We start from the raw sequence: 19,865 nt of genomic DNA, 5'->3' as shown, positions 1-19,865 counted from the left end.
CATGAAGACTTATGCTCGTAATCACAGCATTTTGGGGGGCCAAGGCAGGTGAATTGCTTGAGGCCAGGAGTTCAAGACCAGCCTGGCCAACACAGCAAAACTCCATCTCTACTAAAAATACAAAATTTAGCCGTGCGTGGTGGTGTGCGCCTCTAATCCCAGTTACTCAGGATGCTGAGGCACAAGAATCACTTCAACCTGTGAGGCAGAAGCTGCAGTGAGCCAAGATCATGCCACTGCACTCCAGCCTGGGCAACAGAGTAAGACTTTGTCTCAAAAAAAAAAAAAAAAAAAAAAAAAAGGCCGGGCACGGTGGCTCACGCCTGTAATCCCAGCACTTTGGGAGGCCGAGGCGGGCAGATCATGAGGCCAGGAGATCAAGACCATCCTGGCTAACATGGTGAAACCCCGTCTATACTAAAAAATAAAAAAAAATTATCCGGGAGTGGTGGCGGGTGCCTGTAGTCCCAGCTACTTGGGAGGCTGAGGCAGGAGAATGGTGTGAACCTGGAAGGCAGAGCATGCAGTGAGCCAAGACCAAGCCACTGCACTCCAGCCTGGGCGACAGAGCAAGACTCCATTTCAAAAAAAAGAAAAAGAAAAGAAAAGAAAAAAAAAGTTTCCAACACATGAACTTTGGGGTACACATTCAAGCCATAGCAATAAGCAAAATGTTGCATATTCCTACAAAAGAATATTAGTCTGCTTTTAAAAGCAGAGAAATTCTGCAATGTGTTACATACAATATGGATGAATTTTTTTTCTTTTTCTGTTTTTGTTTTTGTTTTTTCTGAGACAGAGTTTCACTCTTGCCCAGGCTGCAGTGCAGTGGTGCAATCTCAGCTTACTGCAACCTCCGCCTCCTGGGTTCAAGCAATTCTCCTGCCTCAGCCTCCCAAGTAGCTGAGATTACAAGCGTGTGCCACCATGCCTGGCGAATTTTTGTATTTTTAGTAAAGATGGGGTTTCACCACTTTGGTCAGGCTGGTCTTGAACTCCTGACCTTGGGTGATCTGCCCACCTTGGCCTCCCAAAGTGCTGGGATTACAGGTGTGAGCCACCACGCCCAGCAACATGGATGAACTTTAAGGACTTTATGCTAAGTGAAATAAGCCAGTCACATAAAAAATAAACACTATATGATTCCACTTATATGAAGTACTTAGAGTAGTCAAAATCATAGAACCAGAAAGTAGAATAGTAGTTGCCAAGGGTAAGGGGAGTGGGGAATGGGGAATTATTGTTTAATGGATAGTTTCAGTTTTTCAAAATGAAGAGTTAAGAAGTTGGAGGGTGGTGATGACTGCACAAAATTATGAATGTACTTAGTACTACTCAATTGTACACTTAAGAATGGTTAAGATAGGCCGGGCATGGTGGCTCATGCCTGTAATCCCAGCACTTTGGGAGGCCAAGGCAGGTGGATCACTGAGGTCAGGAGTTTGAGACCAGCCTGATCAACATGGCAAAACCCTGTCTTCACTAAAAACACAAAAATTAACTGGGCATGGTGGTGCATGCCTGTAATCCCAGCTACTTGGGAGGCTGAGGCAGGAGAATCACTTGAATCTGGGAGGCAGAGGTTGCAGTGAGCCAAGATCGCGCCACTGCACTCTGGCCAGGATGACAGAGCGAGACTCCGTCTCAAAAACAACAACAACAACAACAACAACAAAATAAACCCCAAAAGAACATCACGTGCCCTCATTTGGAGAAAGAGCAAAAAAACCCCATCATGATTGCCCCTGGCAATCTGGAGGCAGGAAAATGGTAAGAGGGACTTCTATACGTGAGGCAAGAGCAAGATGACGGAAAAGGGACTGAAAAGACCAAGGTTATACTAAAATTGGAATGTGCTAATATGCTAAAAAATTGGAATGATGCAGAGAAGATTAGCATGGCCACTGTGCAAGGATGACACGCAAAAAATAATTGAAAAAAAAAAGTAAAAAAAAAAAAAAAGACCAAGGTAGAGGTCCCAGAAGCCAAGAATTGAGGCTGAGGCTGCATAAATGTGAGATTCTATGCTAGGAATCAGGAGCTAGGAGTCAGTCTCCAGGTGTCAGACCAGGCTCTTTCATCTCCTCCTCCTCCACTTGTGGTGACAGAGGGTCCCTTCCTGCTGATTATTTTCAGATGTGGGTGCAAATCTGAATCAATGTAGAGACATCAGCAATCCACTGGCAGAGCATCAGGTGAATTGAGCAGGTAGGCAGAGTTGGAGAATAGGTGCGAGTGAGTCCTGGTAGGAATGTTCCTAGGAGCAGATGGAGAAATCGGGTAGAGGCCCTTTAATAAACACAGAAAGGTTTTATGTGGGAGTTGATTCCAGCAGGTGAAGGGGAACCCCCCTCCCCCGCTGAAAATCCTGGAACAGGTTGAATAGAGGAAGGGGGCAGGTGGGAGCAGGGATGTGAGAGAGGAATAGGAGGCCAAGGGCGGGGGGGAACTAGACTGTGCCTGCATTTTCCCCCACCCCCGGGGAGAAACTGCAACCAGTTTTACAGGACACTCCTGGCCTTGCCCGAGATCAATGACCCCATTCAGAGAGGGTTGATGGCACCATGTGGCAATGCCGGCAGCCAAGGGGTTAACCTTAGGCCAGCTGGCTCTGGGGTGGTGCGAGGGGGTGGGCCGCCACCCCCTCCAGTTGCCTTGGCACCACTGTAGGCGCCTGCTCTGCTGCTGGGAACCTCCGCAGAGCCCAGGGCCCTTCGCTGCCAGTCTGCTCCCCACTCTCTGTCCCAAGTGGTTCCAGGCGCTGGACCCTTAGGCTTCGTCTGGGGTCCCATCCTCCACCCCAGGAGAGGTTGGCTCGGCCTGGCTGGTGCAGGCGGGTCCAGCCCAGACACGCAGAGGCACAGTCTCTAGGGCTGCTCCTTAGCCTCCTGGGTTAGCAGCCGGGAGCCACCTGCGCTCCCTGCACGCAGCCCCCACCTCGCCAAGAAAGCCGAGGCTGAACGGGTAGGGGGCGGGGAGGGGACGAGGGTCACGGAGGTGAAGACCTCCTTTCCCCCGGCGGCAGGGGGAGATCAGAGACAACAGGAAGCACAGGTCAGAAACAAGGGAGTAGAGAGGTCGGAGCCAGAGACTCGAGGCGAGGAGGAACGAGGAGTCTCGGGCCCAGAGTGTGGGGGTGGAGGGCAGGCCCCCTGCTTCTCTTTCCAATCTCTGCTTCTCCCAGGAACGCCCTCCGCCCTCCCTGGGGCCCCGGCTCTTCCCCTCCTCCCAGACCCTGCATCTTCTGCGGATTGGTCCTCGGCCTGCTGGGGGGCGGGGCCCGAGGGCCCTGACGTCACTGGCCGAGGGGGGCGGGCGGCTGGAGGAGGGGGTGACGGGGCCCGGCTCAGCACCTCGGAGAGCTCCCTCCCCGGCCTTGTTTTGCTCTGGCATCGCTGCCGGGGGAGGGAGCAAGGGGGCCGGGCACCGGACGCAGAGGTAGGGGGATGGCCATGGAAGGGTTGAGGGGCCGCGGCGGACAGAGGGCCCAGCCGTGATCCAGCGACGGGTTTGGGGCTCCGGGAGGGGTGGGGGGCAGCGGGCGGCGGCAGCAGTGGCCGTACATCTGGATGGAAGCGAGCTTTGTCCAGACCACCATGGCTCTGGGGCTATCCTCCAAGAAAGCATCCTCTCGCAACGTGGCTGTGGAGCGTAAGAACCTGATCACCGTATGCAGGTGGGCACTGCTGGCGGGCGGGGGCTGGGGTGGTCAGAGAGAGGGGTTGGGGTGGACTGCGGAAACCCGGACTGAGCGCTGCCGCGGAGAAAAGGGAGGGGAGCAAAGAGTCGAGAATAATGCGTCCACTGTCCTTCCCAGGCCTAGAACCCAGAGGGGGAGCTGCAGTCTGGTCTCTACCCTTCTAGGCCAAGTGGCCTATGCCGGGGCCTGGGCCTGGGGGGTGAGGGGTGTTTAATTGGTACTGCAGCTTCCTGTGAGAACCAGGAAGTGACATTGTGTGAGGGGGAAGGAGGTGGGGATGGCTGGCTCCCTTGCTGGGAGTCAGGCGGGATGGGCAGAGGGGACTCCATGGGGGGATGAATGCCCTCCAAGCATACCCTCATTGGCACCCATGTCAAACTGACCCTCTGGGGTGCGGTTCTCCAATGCTCAGATTCTGGAGCAGGGATGGGCAGGGTCAACTGGGCATGGGGGCAGAGCCCATGAATCCCTCCAGGGAAGGGAGAGGGGCACCGCCCAAGACGTGGGAAGGACCAAGAGCCTGGGTTCCAGGTTCAAGGGGAGAAGACCGGGAGGGCACGGCCACTGGTCTCTGAGGGTGAATGGTTGCTGGGTTGGGAAGATTCTCCACTATTGTGGGGCCCAGGAAGTGATCCTGTCCACTTCAAACCTGCAGTGACTCACCCTCCCTGCCCTGTCCCAAAACCAGGGCATGGCCAGCTGCTCAGCCACTCCCCCTGCAGCCCACACCTGCACTCTCCTCCAGTGCTGGGATACCCTGTCAGCTGCAACCTCCCCTGGCCCCCATGCCTATCAGGTGTTGCCCCCTCAGGGCAGGGTGCTCCTGGGGACAGGGCTCACTCTTCCCTCGCCAGCCCCACCTGCCTGCCATGTAGGCCTCAGCTCTGCTGAAGCCCACCTGATACCCTGAGGTCTACTAGTGCCCACCTGATGCCCTGGCTCCTGGCTCCCATAGCTCCTTCCAGGTTCCTGGACACACACCCAACCACACTGCATCTGTCTCCCAGCATCATATCCCTAGTGCCCAGCACAGTGCTGTGCACATCAGACCTCTGCAGAAATGCCTGGAACGTTAAGGAAGAAGAGAGTGTAGCAATGGCCCAGCCCACAGTGCAGGGCACTGCCTCTACCCTCATTCCCCCCAACCCCTACCAGTGTGTTGTAAAACAAAGATTTCTGTCTTTGGGGCCAGATGGTCCTAGGTTCAAGCTCTTACTCATCAGCTTTAGCTGCGCAACCTTGGGGAGGTCTCTTAACCACTCTGGGTCTTGGGTGCCCCATCATCCTCATTTTAGATGTCACAGTCATACCAAAGAATGATAATGGCATCATCCATGTAGGAGCCTAGGTCAGTGTCTGGCACACAGAAAGAACCGTTTCCTAATGACGCTCTTCCTGTCCCTCTCTGCTCTCTACCTGCTAGGTTGCTCTTTTTTCTCTTGACTGCCAAGGTAGCCGAGCCTCTTGAGTATGTAGGGGGAATGAGGGAACTCTCCTTGACATAGGCCAGAGAAGAAGTTGAAGGGCTGAAGGTGGCTTAGAACTGGGAGGGAAGGATAGAGTTTTGGGGGGTCAGTGATGTGACAAAGGCTCAGTAACCCCCAGGCCCCTGCTGCCTCATCACTGTCATATGGTTTGCCTCCAGCTCCCAGAACAGCTCCCTTTAGCAGGCCGTGGGCTCCCCTGGGCCCTGGCCTCGCTGTCTCCATGGTAACCTGCAGCAGCCACTGCATCTCCTATCAGGGAGCACACCACGGGGCTCCCGGGGGCAATGACCACCTCTGCGGCACCCCTGAGGACAGATACCAGATGGCTGCCATGCTGAACCCAGTCCAGGCCCCATCGTTGTCTGACCCAGATGACCAGGAGAAATCAAGCTGGCAGGAGGGTGGGCATAGTGAAGCTGGGATAACGCCCCAACCACAGGCTTGCTTTCAGCAGGGCCAGCCTTCCCAGCCACGGCCCCGCTCCTTACCATCCCTGCCCAGCAGCCCTAGGCACCTACCATCTCCCAACCCTTCCTGGGCTCTCAACCAAAATGTAATGAGGCAGGTACCATTGTTCCCATTTGCATTTGGCAAGAGGGGACTCAGAGAGGGGCCCAAGGCCACATGAGTGTCACAGGGAAACAGGATTTGAATCCAGAAGGCTGCCTCCCTCTAGTGCAACCCCAAGACTGACCTGGCTCTGATCTCAGGCCAGATCAACTCCGAGTTCAAAAGGAAGGGGGACAAGGGCTCAGCTGTGCAATTGGCCTGAGAGCCACAGAGGTCAGTGCTCCAGGGCTGGAGACTTGTGGAGTAGAGGACAAAGGGCGGTAGAGCAGGGGCTGCTCCAGGCCTTGGTCTTCACTACAGCTGCCAGGAGGCCACAGATGTAGCAGAAAGAGCAGAGGCTTCAGAATCAGAATCAGACATACCTGCTTGACTCCTCATAAGCCACGTAGCTCTGAATAGATCAGTCAACCTCTTGGACCATCAATTTCTTTTTCTGTAAAATGGGGATGAGAGTGATAAGACCTGTCTTTCAGGGCTGAGCCTGGGTAAGGTAATGCAGGCAAAGTACTGTGCTTGGCACATGATAGAGCTTGATAAATATAAGAAGAAAAGGACACTTCCAAGCAGCTCCCATATCCCTGGACACCCCGCCCCTGCTCTGCCACCCACAACAGGGAAATCATGGGATGTTAGGAACTGTGTCCTCATCCCTGCCCCACTCCACTGCAGGGATGGCAGGGGGAGATTGCAGGGGTAGTGACTGCAGAGGGAGCCTGAGGCTTAGACAGGATTGGAGAGGGGGCACTGCATGGCCTCAGTCTCTCAGCTCCACAGGCTTCCCTTGGTCCCTTCCTCCCTAAGAACCTAGGCCCCCAAGCCCCTTCCAGGAATCTGCTGCCAATGCCCCCTCCTGCCCAGTGTCTGTGTCAGGCCCATACCCCGCACCTCCCCACCCCACCCCCGCCCAGCTCTACACTGCCTGGTTCTGGGCAGCTGGTGTGTGGGAGGCCAAGCCGGGAAGGAAAGGGGGAAGGGGATATCTGTGTGCTGGGAGCCCACCTGGCCACCTGCACATGCCCACACTCCATGTGCACAGTGCCAACTCACATGCCCTGGTACAGGTGACCCCATCCCCAAAAGGGACTGAAGGTTGTTCCAGCAATCGCAGAAGACAGCTCAGGGTGGGGCACACACCCGCTTCTAACACCTACTTGACCCAGGCCTTGCACACACAGACCCTGAAGGGTGGTCTAGGGGGAACGGGCTCTGGGACCGCCCCCGGCTTGTGGCGCCTCATCTTCCTATTTTTTCAGTCCCTCTCACCCCTTGCTCCCGAAGCTTTCTTTCTCTGGGTGTCACCTCTCCTGTCACCCACTTTGTCAATCAGTCTCCCACCTGTCACCCTCCCTCCCCACCTGCCACCCTCTCACTCCACATGACACGGTACCTCTGTGGTCACTGTAGTCTTGCCTGTCTTCCCGCTCCCTCTGCCCCCCGCCACATCCATGCCCTTCCTGACCTCTTCTCTGCCAGTTGCTCCCTGTCTCTGCCTGTTTCCTCACCTGACACCCCACTGCCCTGTCTCCCCACCTCACCACCCAGGTTCTCTGTGAAAACGCTGCTGGAGAAGTACACAGCGGAGCCCATCGATGACTCATCAGAGGAGTTTGTCAATTTTGCAGCCATTTTAGAGCAGATCCTCAGCCACCGCTTCAAAGGTGGGCCCAGGGTCCCTCCCCCAGTGGTCCCTCCCCAACTCCCAGCCTTTAGCTCCCAGCCACCTCATTCTGATATACTCCATGGACTCTGAATCCCCTCATTGACCCTGGCCCCCATCCTGGACCATGCACAGAAGCTCGTGTACAGATCTGGGAAGCGGGAGAGGCCTTTGGCCTACAATCCCCACCAGTGGGCAAGCTATATGCTGGGGTGCCCACTGCATACATGCATGTGTATGCACAGATCTTTGTGGGAGGAGGCTGCTTATACTTATGCATGTGAGTACTTCACTACATGGACCCTCTCCAAACTCCCTGGTCTTGCTGAGTCCGCTCCCTGCCCTGGCTCAGCCTGTGCCCCAGCAGGTCCAGTGAGCTGGTTCAGCTCAGACGGGCAGCGGGGCTTCTGGGACTATATCCGGCTGGCCTGCAGCAAAGTGCCCAACAACTGTGTGAGCAGCATCGAGAATATGGAGAACATCAGCACAGCCCGGGCCAAGGTGAGGGGCCTGGAGCAAGCAACTGCTCTCTGCTCTGGACACAGGGGGCCTGCCTGTTTCTTGGTCCTCACCCCCTGTCCACAGCCCAGGGGAGAAGGGCCCACACCTGATGCTGGACACGTGAGTCCCTCTGGGACAGCAAGTAAAAGTGAACGTGATTTCCAGGGTCGGGCATGGATCCGGGTGGCACTGATGGAGAAGCGCATGTCAGAATACATCACCACGGCTCTGCGCGACACCCGGACCACCAGGTCAGACTTCCCAGGCAACTCAGACCACAGGCCTCAGGGTGCACCTGCATTGCCCAAACACAGCTGATCCTTAAGTTCCTGCAGCATCCTTCAGTTCCTGGACTACAAGTCCCAGCACCAGCATGCACGGCTGATTTCCCTCTTCCAGCCTGGCCTGCAGTCCCAGGACAAACTCTTTTTTTTTTTTTTTTTTGAGGAGGAGTTTCACTCTTGTTGCCCAGGCTGGAGTGCGATGGTGCGATCTCAGCTCACTGCAACCTCTGCCTCCCGGGTTCAAGCCATTCTCCTGCCTCAGCCTCCTGAGTAGCTGGGATTACAGGCATACGCCACCATGCCCTGCTAATTTTGTATTTTTAGTTACTCCATGTTGGTCAGGCTGGTCTCAAACTCCCAACCTCAGGTGATCCTCCCGCCTCGGCCTCCCGAAGTGCTGGGATTACAGGCATGAGCCACCGCACCCGGCCCCAGGACAAACTTTTACCACCGCCACCATCACTTGCAAGTCAAATCTAATGCCCATTATTCGACATCATTGCCCAGCACACTCCACCCTGGCACACCTCTGGATGAGCCTTAGCTACGCACCATCTCATGTGTTGGCTTGTTCCATGACCTACAACACAGCCCTTCTGGCTCTGCAAACTACGGCAGCAGTTCTGTACTTGCTATTCATGGACACAGAGTCCTTATGTGGGGAGTTCAACCCCTGCACTGTGGGTTCACAGGGAGGTTGGGTGCCTGAGGCAAGGGGTTACAAGGACAAGTGTGCCTGTGTGGGCAGGTGCATCTGAAGCTGTCTGGGTGTGGCAGGGGGCGTGTACCTCCGCATCCCAATTGGCCACACCCAGCCTGATATTTTTGCTGAATTCGATTCCTCAGTCTACACATTTCCAGGTTCAAGTCAACACGTTTTTTGCACACCTACTGTATACCAAGCACTAATGGTTAAGACTCGCTTCCTGATATGAAGGATCTGGGTAACCCAGTACTTGATGAGGAAGGGGTAGCTCAGAGGGAGGAGTCAGCTCAGGGAGCACTCATTCTAGGCTATGGGGCCACAGGTGCCAGCCCCAGGCTGAGGGGGGAGAGAGGCTTCAGGCCTGCGTGCATATCAGGAAGGAGAAATGGACTTCCTTCAGGATGGGGTGGCAGTAAGCCAACAACAGCAGCTCTGGGGAGGGGCTCCAGGGGCCTGCTGCACTGTCAGGCCCTCTGCCTCCCCACAGACGGTTCTACGACTCTGGAGCCATCATGCTGCGGGACGAAGCCACCATCCTCACCGGAATGCTGATCGGACTGAGCGCCATCGACTTCAGGTGGGGTCTGCCTGAGGGCAGTGGTGGAGGGGGCTGTTTCCCCGACAAATGTCCTACCCCAACCCCTCACACCTTCCCCCAACCCTGTGGCTCCTCTGCCTCAGCTTCTGTCTAAAGGGGGAAGTCCTGGACGGGAAGACCCCCGTGGTCATCGATTACACGCCCTACTTAAAGTTTACACAGAGGTGAGCGGCTCCATGACTGCGGCGGGGCGGGGGACGGGGCCTCAGGACATCCTGGGGACATCCTGGTCCCACCGCCCTCGGCGGCCAGCGCAGATGCGCGGGGGGAGGGGCGGGACCGGCCGTGCCCACTACTCCCTCTCCCAAGCTACGACTACCTGACCGACGAGGAGGAGCGCCACAGCGCCGAGAGCAGCACGAGCGAGGACAACTCGCCCGAGCACCCGTACCTGCCGCTTGTCACCGACGAAGACAGCTGGTACAGCAAATGGCACAAGATGGAGCAGAAGTTCCGCATCGTCTACGCGCAGAAGGTGCGCGACGACAGCGGGCCTGGGGGGCGGGCGGGCCGGCGCGAGGGATTCGGGCATCCCGGGGCGCGGCGGGGCGGGGCGGGGCCGCCGGCCGCAGCCGGGAAGTCCTCCCCACCGCCCGGGCTGAGCCGGCGCCCCGCAGGGCTACCTGGAGGAGCTAGTGCGTCTGCGCGAGTCGCAGTTGAAGGACCTGGAGGCGGAGAACCGGCGGCTGCAGCTGCAGCTGGAGGAGGCGGCGGCGCAGAACCAGCGCGAGAAGCGGGAGCTGGAAGGCGTGATCCTGGAGCTGCAGGAGCAGCTGTGAGCGCATGGCCTGCCCTAACCCCTGACCCCGGCCGCCCCGACCACATCACCGGCGAACCCCATCCTCACTTCCATCGACTCTAACATCACCCGACACGAGCACCCACCTCTCCAGCATCAACCCTCTGATCCAGCCAGCCCACCCCGAGATGCCCACAATGATCTTCTAACATTGCCCCCAGCATAAGATCCAGTGACCTCCAACAGCCAGAGCCCCACTTCACCCTCAGTTACCCTTCAGCTAGAGTGGCCATCCAACCTTAGTACAGGGACCCCACGTCACTCACAAGGACCTGCGGTGTTGCTCTTCAACCTTCAACACGATTGCACACTTCCCAGCGTTCATCACCTCACTCACCTGCACCACAGGCTCACTGACCGTCATCACCCGCTGTGACCCCCGACCTCACCCCTGCTGATCCCTGTAACACTTCTTCTCTAAGCCTTTCCATCACCCTGATCTTGCGGCAGGATCCCCAAGACGACCTTACCCTTCAGGGATTCCCACACTATTCTCCACTGAAGCCCCCATCACCCCAACTGACCCCTATAACACTGTGCCATTCCCTCCAACTCCCAGTATTTGTGCACGAATCCCTGTCACCCCTCCACCCCAGTACCACCTCCACTTCCTCCTGGGATCTGGTCCACTGACCCCAACACTGTATCCCCATTTTTGCCGCTCAGATTTCATTTCTGACCCCTCCCTCATCCCCTTGCTGAATCTCCCTTCCCCACTTCTCCTACTTCCAGCCAGGCCTGACTCCTCCTCCCCCTCCCAGGACAGGTCTGATCCCCAGTGACCACGCCCCTCTGGCCCAGGGTTCCAAGGAGCTCGCTACACACCTGGTCAACCAATGGCCCTCACTGGGAACGCTTAATGGGGCCGAGGGCGCCAGCAACTCCAAGCTCTACCGGAGGTAAGCCCCAGCCGGGTGCGGCTTGGGCCTGAGAGCGGGTCGTCCTGGGGAAGAAGGGCTTCCTCTACCGGTGCACCAGCTTACTCGCTCTGCCGCAGACACAGCTTCATGAGCACGGAGCCCCTGTCAGCTGAAGCCAGTCTGAGCTCGGACTCCCAGCGCCTGGGAGAGGGCACACGGGACGAGGAGCCCTGGGGTCCCATCGGTGAGCTCCCCCAACCCAACACCCAGTACCCCTCCAGGAAGGGCTGAAGCAAGGCCCTGAGGCCTCGAGGCAGGTCCTAGCCCATAGCCTTTTTCATTCTCTCAGCCTTTCTTTTCTTTTCTTTTTTTTTTTTTTTTTTTTTTTTTTTTTTTTTGAGACAGAGTGTTACTCTGTCATCCAGGCTGGAGTGCAGTGGTGCAATCTCAGCTCATTGCAACCTCCGCCTCCCAGATTCAAGGGATTCCCTTGCCTCAGCCTCCTGAGTAGCTGCGATTAAAGGCTCCCGCCACCACACGCGGCTAATTTGTGCATTTTTAGTAGAGACAGAGTTTTGCCAGGCTGGTCTCGAACTCCTGACCTCAAGTGATTCACCCGGCTCAGCCTCCCAAAGTGCTGGGATTACAGGCGTGAGCCACTGTGCCCGGCCTCTCTCGGCCTTTTTTGAGGGCTTAGCACAGCAATTGAGAGCTTACTTGGGGTGTCAGAACCCAGCATACGCAGAACCCAACATAAATCCTGGCTGTGCTTCCTCTGACCATGTGAGCTTGGTCAATCACTTTACCTCCATGAGTCCATTCTTTGTAAAATGGGGATGTTGATAATCACCAGTGTTGTCATGTGGTGAGGGCTTAGTGGCTTTTTAGTGTCATGACATCCTCAGGGGGCTCACAAACTCTAGAGCAACTCCTCAGACTAATTTGCTCTTATCTCATGCACACTGTGAACTACTTGCCTGACCATTGTTTTCCCCTTCTCTTTGGCTGCCAGGAAGCTCAGAGCCAAATTAGTGGCTCCCTTCGAGCGAATGCCCAGGACTTCAACGCATGCACTTTGTGTTGACCTCATCCCTGGCTTCACCTTGGTTTTTCCCATCCTAGTTCTCCCTATGCCTGGATAACCCGTCTTTTCTTTTTTATAAGCAACCACACTGTATTGGATGACCCTAGACCTTCTTTGACACAAGGCAGGCTGTGGCCATGTAGCCCCATCACACTGTTTGTGATTGTCTGTGTGTCTGTCTCCCCCACCAGACTGTGAGCTCCATGAGGGCAGGGACCGTGTCTTGTCCGTTCTCTGTATCCCCAGTGCTTGGAACAGAGCGAGTGCTCACTGTGTATTTAATAAATGGACAAAGAGAGAGGATGACCCTCAGGGGGAGACAGAGACATCAACTGACGATTACAATACAGTGTCCCCAGCGCCGTGCCTGGCACAGGCAGGTGCTTAACCAAAGTTTAACTGAAAATGGCAAATGCTCTGGAATATATCAAGGTCCCCTGGGGGGTGACTTGAGGGCTGTCCCTTCACTGCCCACCCCTCTACCAACTCCCACACATGCAGACTGGTTGCCCGGCCTCACCCGCCCTCTCTCCCCAGGGAAGGACCCCACGCCCTCCATGCTGGGCCTCTGCGGCTCCCTGGCCTCCATTCCCAGCTGCAAGTCCCTGGCGAGCTTCAAATCCAACGAGTGCCTGGTGAGCGACAGTCCCGAGGGCAGCCCGGCACTGAGCCCCAGCTGAGGAACGGCATGGGCAGTGCTAGCCCCACCTGCCAGGGGCCATGGACACCTGCCACCTTTCTTCAACAAGAGTCCCCCAGTCCAGGCTACCCTTGCAGAGAACGCTGCCCACCGAGCCAGGGTTCTCTCGGGGAAGATCCCCTCTGCTCACCTTAGCTTCCTTGCCTGTGGCAGCACGGGCTGCGGAGGAAAGCAGGCTGGGCCAGGAGGCAGGGGTGCCCAAGCCGCAGGGGTGCCCAAGCCACAGGAAGCCCCTGGGGAAGCCTGCTCCATTCTTCTGGTGACCCTGGCACTCCCTCACTCATCTCCCCTTCCCCGTCAGGAGCTGGCGGCCCAGCTTCCACACCCCCACCTCCCAGTCTCTAGCCTCTCCATCTGTCCCTGTGTATGCCCTGGAGTCACTCCTTCCTCAGCCCCCAGGGCAGGAGCTCTGCGGGGGATCAGGCAAATAAAAACCAGAGGACTGAGGGCAGCCTTGTATGTGGGGGGCTGGGGAAGGGCCCCGTCCTGAGGTCTGAAGTAGAGTCAGTGCCTGGCCCGTGACCAAGGTCAGGCAGCACTAGCATGTGCCCTGTGGGGACAGGCAGGCCAGCACTCAGGGGTAGCTTCTGTGTTAAGTGCCCAAAATATTAGGTCTGCCCAGGGCAGGCCCAAGACATGCAAGTGCCCTCCAACCCAACAGCCTTTAAGAATTCGCTCAATCCCAGGCTGAGGAAGCTGAGCACATGGGGGACAGGATGGAGGCACACCCTGGTGGGGCCAGTGCCCTGTGCTAGCCTCAGCAATGGTGCTTTAGCCCAAAGTTGCAGACCCCTCTTATGCCAGAGCCTGGCAGTTAAGCAGGCCTCACTCCTCTGCTGTCACTTCTGTGTGCCCTTAAGGAAAGGTGTTACTATCCCCCATTTTTTTTTTTTTTTTGAGATGGAGCCTCGCTCTGTTGCCAGGCTGGAATGCAGTGGCGCTATTTCGGCTCACTGCAAACTCTGCTTCCCGGGTTCAAGGGATTCTCCTGCCCCAGCCTCCCAAGTAGCTAAGACTTGACAGGCGCCTGCCACCATGCCCAGCTAACTTTTGTATTTTTAGTAGAGACGAGGGTTCACCGTGTTAGCCAGGATGGTCTTGATCTCTTGTCCTTGTGATCCGCCCGCCTTAGCCTCCCAAAGTGCTGGGATTACAGGCATGAGCCACCGCGCCCGGCCCCTACCATCCCCTATTCTAACCCTAACATGGGGGTGGTCCCCAAAGGGACCTCACCACCAGGATGTCTACTTGTGGTCCCTCACACTCTAGATCCTCACCCCAACTGACTCTCACCAAGCTGGAGAGGTCCTCTTTATGGGTGCCACCCGGGCACCCAAACCAGCACCAGGGTCCCTCCCAATCCTCCCTCCCAGCCACCCCAGGCCCCAAAGGGACAGGCATCAGGCAGAAGTTCATCATCTTTACACTTAAGGAATTAACAGGGGTCAGGGAGACTATGCCAGGCTGAGGGTTTCTCGGTTTCCGGAGACAGGCCCAGCTACAGCAAACACAGGGCAACACAAAGGAGGCAGCTGGAAGATTTGGTCTTGAACTTGGGGGGTGGGAAAGTGATGATCCCCACGACTGGAGCAGCAGGAAGAAGTTGCATCTGAGGAAGGGCTGGGCCGCCCAGAGGCACAGCCCTGCCCTGGAGCTTGTCGCCGGCAGGGTAGGGAAACAAGCCCCCTCCCTCAGTGCTGAGAAAAAGGCACTTGGCTGGGTATCCTCCTGCCCTCTCCCCATCCATGGGAGAGACGGGGTCCTTGCCTCCATGCCCCTTTCAGCTGCCCAGAAGCCGGTCCTGGTTCAGCCTCTGGAAGAAGCTTTTGCCGAACTCGTAGGTGCTGATCATGATGGCGCAGGAGGGGGCAGCCTTGATGATCCGAGGAAGGAAGCCTGCAATGGAAAGGAGCCCGGGTCAGGGGTCAGGATCGCAGGCCCCGCCCTGCCCCCAACCCCGACACCCACACACTGACCTGCAAAGAGTCCCTTGGTGCCAGACTCGGCGCGGATCCTTCGCAGCAGCAGCCAGGTGGAGCCCACATGCAGGGGATTCACTGCAAACGCGACGCCGGCTCAGTGAGGCCCCATTTGGGACCCCGCCTGTCCCCTGCCACACCTGTCTGGGCCCTCACCTCTCACAGCCTCCATCGCTCCCAGCGCGACCTGGCGTTGGGTCTTCACCACATCAAAGGGTAGAGTCAGCACTGCAGCCACCTGGTGGGGAGGGGCAGGGAGAGGGCTCAGCTCCACTTCCAGGACCCCCAGCCCTACCTCCCAGATGGCTCTTGTGGCTGGGACAAAGGCCTCATGGGGTCTGCTTCTGGGCATCTCCAAAAACCCTCAAGCCCCACCCAGGGAGCCCTCCACTGGCCTCACCTCCAGCCCAGTCCACTCACCGTCCCTGAGATGCCACCAGCCACAAAGCTCATGCCCACAGAAGTCTGGTCCTTCGGCCTGAGTCCATTCAGCCAGCTCTTCACCAGCTCATAGTTGAACCAGTACAGGGCTTGGGGTGGGGGATGTACTGATTAGAGATGGGGAGGGCAAGGAGGTAGTCCCAGACCTTCCATCTTTCACTGCCACCACTCCCTCCCAGCTGTGAGTCTTGTCTGCTACATTGCAGGCTCAGAAGCAGGCTCTCTGTAGGAATTAATCTCCTGACAGCCTGGGCAAATACTCTACCTGCTAGGCCCATTTCACAGATAAGAAACCCATGGCTCAGAAAAGCTAAGTAACTTCATGGTTACTAGTCACAAAGCTGGGACTTGGCCGTAGACCCTTTGTGTATCACCTCAAGGTTCCCTCATCCACCCCCTACAGCCCGGGTGCCTACCTGAGAAGGGCACATCTCGAAGGGCAGTGGGGCCCCAGCCCAGCCACAGTGAGCGCCAGCCACCCTGAGCCACCGCAGCTCGAACACAGGCACCCAGCTCCCGGTACGACACATGCCGAGCCTGCAGCTTTGTCCGCATAAGCTCCAGGGGGCTGACCACAGTCACGGTGCCCACTGTGCGGGGATTGGGGGTGACAGTGTGGAGAAGTCAGGTCACAGGTCTTACCTGGCATCACGTAACTGCTGCCCCAGGTCTGGGGACCTAGAACATCCCCCGCACCCCCAAGCTGGCAGAGGTTGGGGCTGGGAGCTGGGACTGACTGGGCTTGGGCAGAGGTGGGGACAGAGGGAGGTCAACTGCCCAAGACTATGCTCACAGCGGGCCAGAGCGCCAGCCACCATGGGTGCGTAGAGGTCAGAGATCAGGGCTCGACCACATAGGAAGGCCTTGAGTTGGTCGTAGGCAGTGAAGTAGATGGCGGTAGCTGGCACAGTCATCACCCTGGAGATACGGAGAGAGGTTAGCTGGGACTCCCAAAAGGACCCAAACTTTTAAAGCATCACCTGCCCCACCTAGCCATTCAACAGGGCGCAAGGGGTCAGGAGGTACCAGAGAAGAGGGGTGCAGGACCTGGCTACTCACAGGGTGGCGGGGAGGCCGCTCCAGAGGGTCCTGGTGCCCTCATGCCTCACGATCTTCACGAAGGCGTCCTGGCCAAGCAGGCACCAGCCCAGGGGAAGAGGAGGGACACAAGTGAGGTCTGTGATGGGGCTGGCCTAGGCTGGGCCTTTGCCTGACGCCCTCAGCCTCTGCCCACAGCCCTCAAGCCTCCCTGCCTCTACACGTGCAATACTCCAGTTGGGTCCAGGTGGACACCTGGTCACCCTTCAAAAACCTCATGGAGGCCAGGCACGGTGGCTCACACCTGTAATCCCAGCCAGCACTTTGGGAGGCCAAGTCGGATAAATCACTTGAGGCAGGAGTTCAAGACCAGCCTGGCCAACATGGCAAAACCCCGTCTCTACTAAAAATACAAAAATTAGTGGCAGGTGGTGGTGCATGCCTGTAATCCCAGCTATTTGGGAGGCTGAGGCAGAAGAATCACTTGAACCCAGGAGGCGGAGATTGCAGTGAACTGAGATCACGCCATCGCACTCCAGCCTGGGTGACAGAGCGAGATCTCCATCTAAAAAGAAAACAAACACCTCATGGAGGTACTGCCTTCTCCGGAAGCACTTTCTGAGTGAACTGGCTACCTCTATGTGCCTTGCCCAACCCCTTCTTTCCTGGGTCTGCTGCCCAGCCAGACCCAACTCCTCACGGACACCGGCGAATCCCTATGGACCCAGCTGCTCCTCACCATGGTGCCAGTGAAGCGGGTAGGGTCTTGAAACCAGGTGGCACAGCGGGCACCATTTGGGCACAGGTACAGGGGCTCCAGGACACCATTGCAGTACAGGAGGCACTTCCCTGTGGATTGGAGAGAGGAGGGCACTGGGGAAAGGCAAGGGACGTTATAATGACAGGACCCTAGAATCTTGCAGGGAGGCAGTGGGCCCCTATCCCTGGAAGGCCAGTAAAGGCCAGGTCCCTGTGTGGATGTTCTGGTGCAGGTCATGGGACTGGTTGGCGGGACCTGGGAATATACACTAGTCCATGGCTGTGGAGTCCACTGGTGCCCTGGGGACAGGGACAAGGACTCTCTCCCCCTTGCACCCTCCCAGGCTCCCTGTGGCTTGGGGCACTCACATTTGGTATAGGAGAGGCTCCACAATCTGGAGGAAGGCGTCAGCTCTAAAATACAAGGCAACCCCTCAAGTCAGGAGAGCCCCCACCCGCCCCAGGGACCCCATCTCCGAAAGGTCTTTTTATTTTATTTTTTGAGATACAGTCTTGCTCTGTTGCCCACCCTGGAGCATAGTGGCACAATTTCAGCTCACTGCAACTTCCACCTCCCGGGTTCAAGCGATTCTCCTGCCTTAGCCTCTCGAGTAGCTGGGACTACAGGCGCCTGCCACCAAGCCCGGCTAATTTTTGTAGTTTTAGTAGTGAGGGGGTTTCACCATGTTGGCCAGGCTGGTCTTGAACTCCTGACCTCAGGTGATCCACCTGCCTCACCCTCCCAAAGCGCTGGGATTACAGGTGTGAGAAACCACGGCTGGCCTCTGGGAGATCTTTCTTTTGCCCAGGCACCACCCCTCACTAGCTCCAGGTCAGGTACTCACCGCTGGCCATGGAGGGCCGCTGAGACTGCAGGCGAACCTTCACCACGTCCAGGGGTGTCACTGGGGGAGGAAGTGGGTCTGAGGGCTCCTTTCAGGACCCCACCCCTAGGACTCCTCCCCCAGGACCACATAGCCTCCAATCTCTGGTCTGCCCCATCCCCACCTGCCCCTACCCCACCTCCCAAGGTCTTACTGAAGAGGGAGGTGACCACAGCCCCAGCGCCTGAGGCCACCATTTGCTGGAGGGGGCTGATACCCCCAGGGTCTTGGTCAGCCATCTTGAAGCTTCAGTCCTGAAAACCAAACCTCAAATGGAGCAAAACTCCAGGGATGGCAGGAAAGGAGGCAGGGCCACTGTGAGACTTTTTCTTTGAGACGGAGTCTCGCTCTGCACACTGTCGCCAGGCTGGAGTGCAGTGGCACCACCTCGGCTCACTGCAACCTCCACACCCACCTCCCACCAACCCCCGTTCATGCTATTCTCTCGCCTCAGCCTCCGAAGTAGCTGGAACTACAAGCTCGCACCACCTCGCCTAGCTAATTTTTGTATTTTTAGTGGAGACGGGGTTTCACCATGTTGGCCAAGATGGTCTCAATCTTCTGACCTCGTGATCCGCCCGCCTAGGCCTCCCAAAGCACTGGAATTATAGGCGTGAGCCACCGCGCCCGGCCCACTACGAGACTTTAACCTGACCCTCACCCACCGCCCTCGAAACATCGGTTGCCTCAACAACCCTGGCAATGACCTCTAAAGCAGGGACTGTCCACCCCCCTCCGCCGGGGAAAACTAAGGCTTGGGGAGACGAGGTGGCCTGCCCAAGGTCACTCAGGAGTGGCTCCGAAGGAAGCTGGGGTGTCAGATCTATCTCTCGGTTGCAATAGGGGCCAGGGCCGTTCCCTCGTCTACCTCGCACGTGTCCACTGCGCACCTCCTACGTGCAGGCGCGGATTTGGCCCTCGTGGCCCCAAAATCAGAATACTTGTGTTGCCCCCGCAGCCCCCACTCCAGCACCAAGGCCCCGGGCGGGCACCTGCGAGCCCAAGTTACCGGGCGTGGAGGAACGGCCGGGCACCGAGGGTGACGCGTAAGCAGATCTAGTGACCACGAAGGGCCCGTCGCCTCCTCGGGACTGCGGGCTGGGATGCCCGGCCCTCCCCGCACGGCCGGACGGGCCCGACCCGAGGCCCGTAGAGAAAGAGCAGTCTCTGGCCTCCCGCCCGAAAATACAGGCCCGGGGCGCAGCCGAGAGAGCGGGAAGTAGGGACGTAAAGCCAGGACCTCTCCCCGACGCTAGGCGACACTCCCGGCACCGGAGCGCGCAGAACCGCCAGGTGAGGAGAACCACGCCAGCCCGACGGCCCCAGCACCGGCCCTGGCTCGCACGGCCGCCCGGAGACCCCCGCTTCCATCTCCGTCCCCAGCCCTGGCCCAGCACCGCCTACCTGGATCTAGGCTGGTGCTCGTGCGGCTCGGAGCCCAGGGCCGGGCGGGCCCATACCGGCTCCGCCGCCAGTGCGGGGTCCGCGCGCCCTAGCGTAATACCAGGCCAACGCCGAAAGAAGCCAAGTGGGCCCCGCCCCACCACCGCTGCGCGAGGCCCCGCCCGCCGCGGGCCGACCATCCGCAAGCCCGGAGTGTCTCCGGCTCCGCCCATTCGCGTCTCCGCTGTGACCTGCGGCGGTCCCGCCTCCTTGCCGTGGCCGCGCGGGCAGGTTCCAAGCCTGTCTAGCGCTGAGACCTGCAGGCCAACGTCGCCGTCTCCACGTCGCGCTAAAACCTGGCAGCAGCAGGCACTTCCAGCATATTTTTTTAGACAGCATCTTTTTCAGCCTCGCTCTGTCGCCCAGGCTGGAGGG

General features: G+C 57.8%; 2 protein-coding genes and 1 non-coding gene across 15 annotated transcripts; 2 read left to right on the top strand and 1 right to left on the bottom strand.

Moving 5' to 3' along the window:
• The first annotated feature begins 1,845 nt into the window (after positions 1 to 1,845).
• On the top strand, positions 1,846 to 1,949 carry LOC117068048. The gene has a single exon (XR_004430924.1). It is a non-coding gene; the product is annotated as a U6 spliceosomal RNA (small nuclear RNA).
• A 725-nt stretch (positions 1,950 to 2,674) lies between these two features.
• RUNDC3A (RUN domain containing 3A) lies at positions 2,675 to 13,392 on the top strand. 5 transcript variants are annotated; one of them, XM_033182768.1, is made up of 11 exons: positions 2,675 to 3,676; positions 7,300 to 7,415; positions 7,782 to 7,915; positions 8,081 to 8,166; positions 9,393 to 9,482; positions 9,587 to 9,667; positions 9,813 to 9,978; positions 10,121 to 10,278; positions 11,064 to 11,201; positions 11,300 to 11,406; positions 12,784 to 13,392. In XM_033182768.1, exons 1-11 carry the CDS (start codon positions 3,570 to 3,572, stop codon positions 12,924 to 12,926), a joined length of 1,326 nt encoding a protein of 441 aa, XP_033038659.1. In that variant the 5' UTR covers positions 2,675 to 3,569; the 3' UTR covers positions 12,927 to 13,392. The 5 variants fall into 5 exon arrangements, with proteins under 5 accessions (XP_033038659.1, XP_033038658.1, XP_033038657.1 ...); XM_033182767.1 differs by having other exon boundaries at positions 7,779 to 7,915; XM_033182766.1 differs by having other exon boundaries at positions 7,767 to 7,915.
• Positions 13,393 to 14,351: 959 nt separating this feature from the next.
• SLC25A39 (solute carrier family 25 member 39) lies at positions 14,352 to 19,608 on the bottom strand. 9 transcript variants are annotated; one of them, XM_033182756.1, is made up of 12 exons: positions 19,452 to 19,608; positions 18,202 to 18,301; positions 18,009 to 18,068; positions 17,533 to 17,577; positions 17,144 to 17,277; positions 16,426 to 16,493; positions 16,160 to 16,284; positions 15,783 to 15,956; positions 15,346 to 15,455; positions 15,082 to 15,163; positions 14,923 to 15,003; positions 14,352 to 14,842 (listed from the first exon to the last, which is right to left on the bottom strand). In XM_033182756.1, exons 2-12 carry the CDS (start codon positions 18,284 to 18,286, stop codon positions 14,727 to 14,729), a joined length of 1,080 nt encoding a protein of 359 aa, XP_033038647.1. In that variant the 5' UTR covers positions 18,287 to 18,301; positions 19,452 to 19,608; the 3' UTR covers positions 14,352 to 14,726. The 9 variants fall into 9 exon arrangements, with proteins under 9 accessions (XP_033038647.1, XP_033038648.1, XP_033038650.1 ...); XM_033182757.1 differs by having other exon boundaries at positions 17,144 to 17,253; XM_033182759.1 differs by lacking the exon at positions 17,533 to 17,577.
• Positions 19,609 to 19,865: the final 257 nt, after the last annotated feature.

This window comes from Trachypithecus francoisi, unplaced genomic scaffold (assembly GCF_009764315.1).
Source record: "Trachypithecus francoisi isolate TF-2019V2 unplaced genomic scaffold, Tfra_2.0 Lachesis_group20, whole genome shotgun sequence".
Taxonomy (NCBI): Eukaryota; Metazoa; Chordata; class Mammalia; order Primates; family Cercopithecidae; genus Trachypithecus; species Trachypithecus francoisi.
The sequence above is the reverse complement of the archived record's forward strand: the minus strand, read 5'-3'. Positions and strand labels throughout refer to the sequence as shown.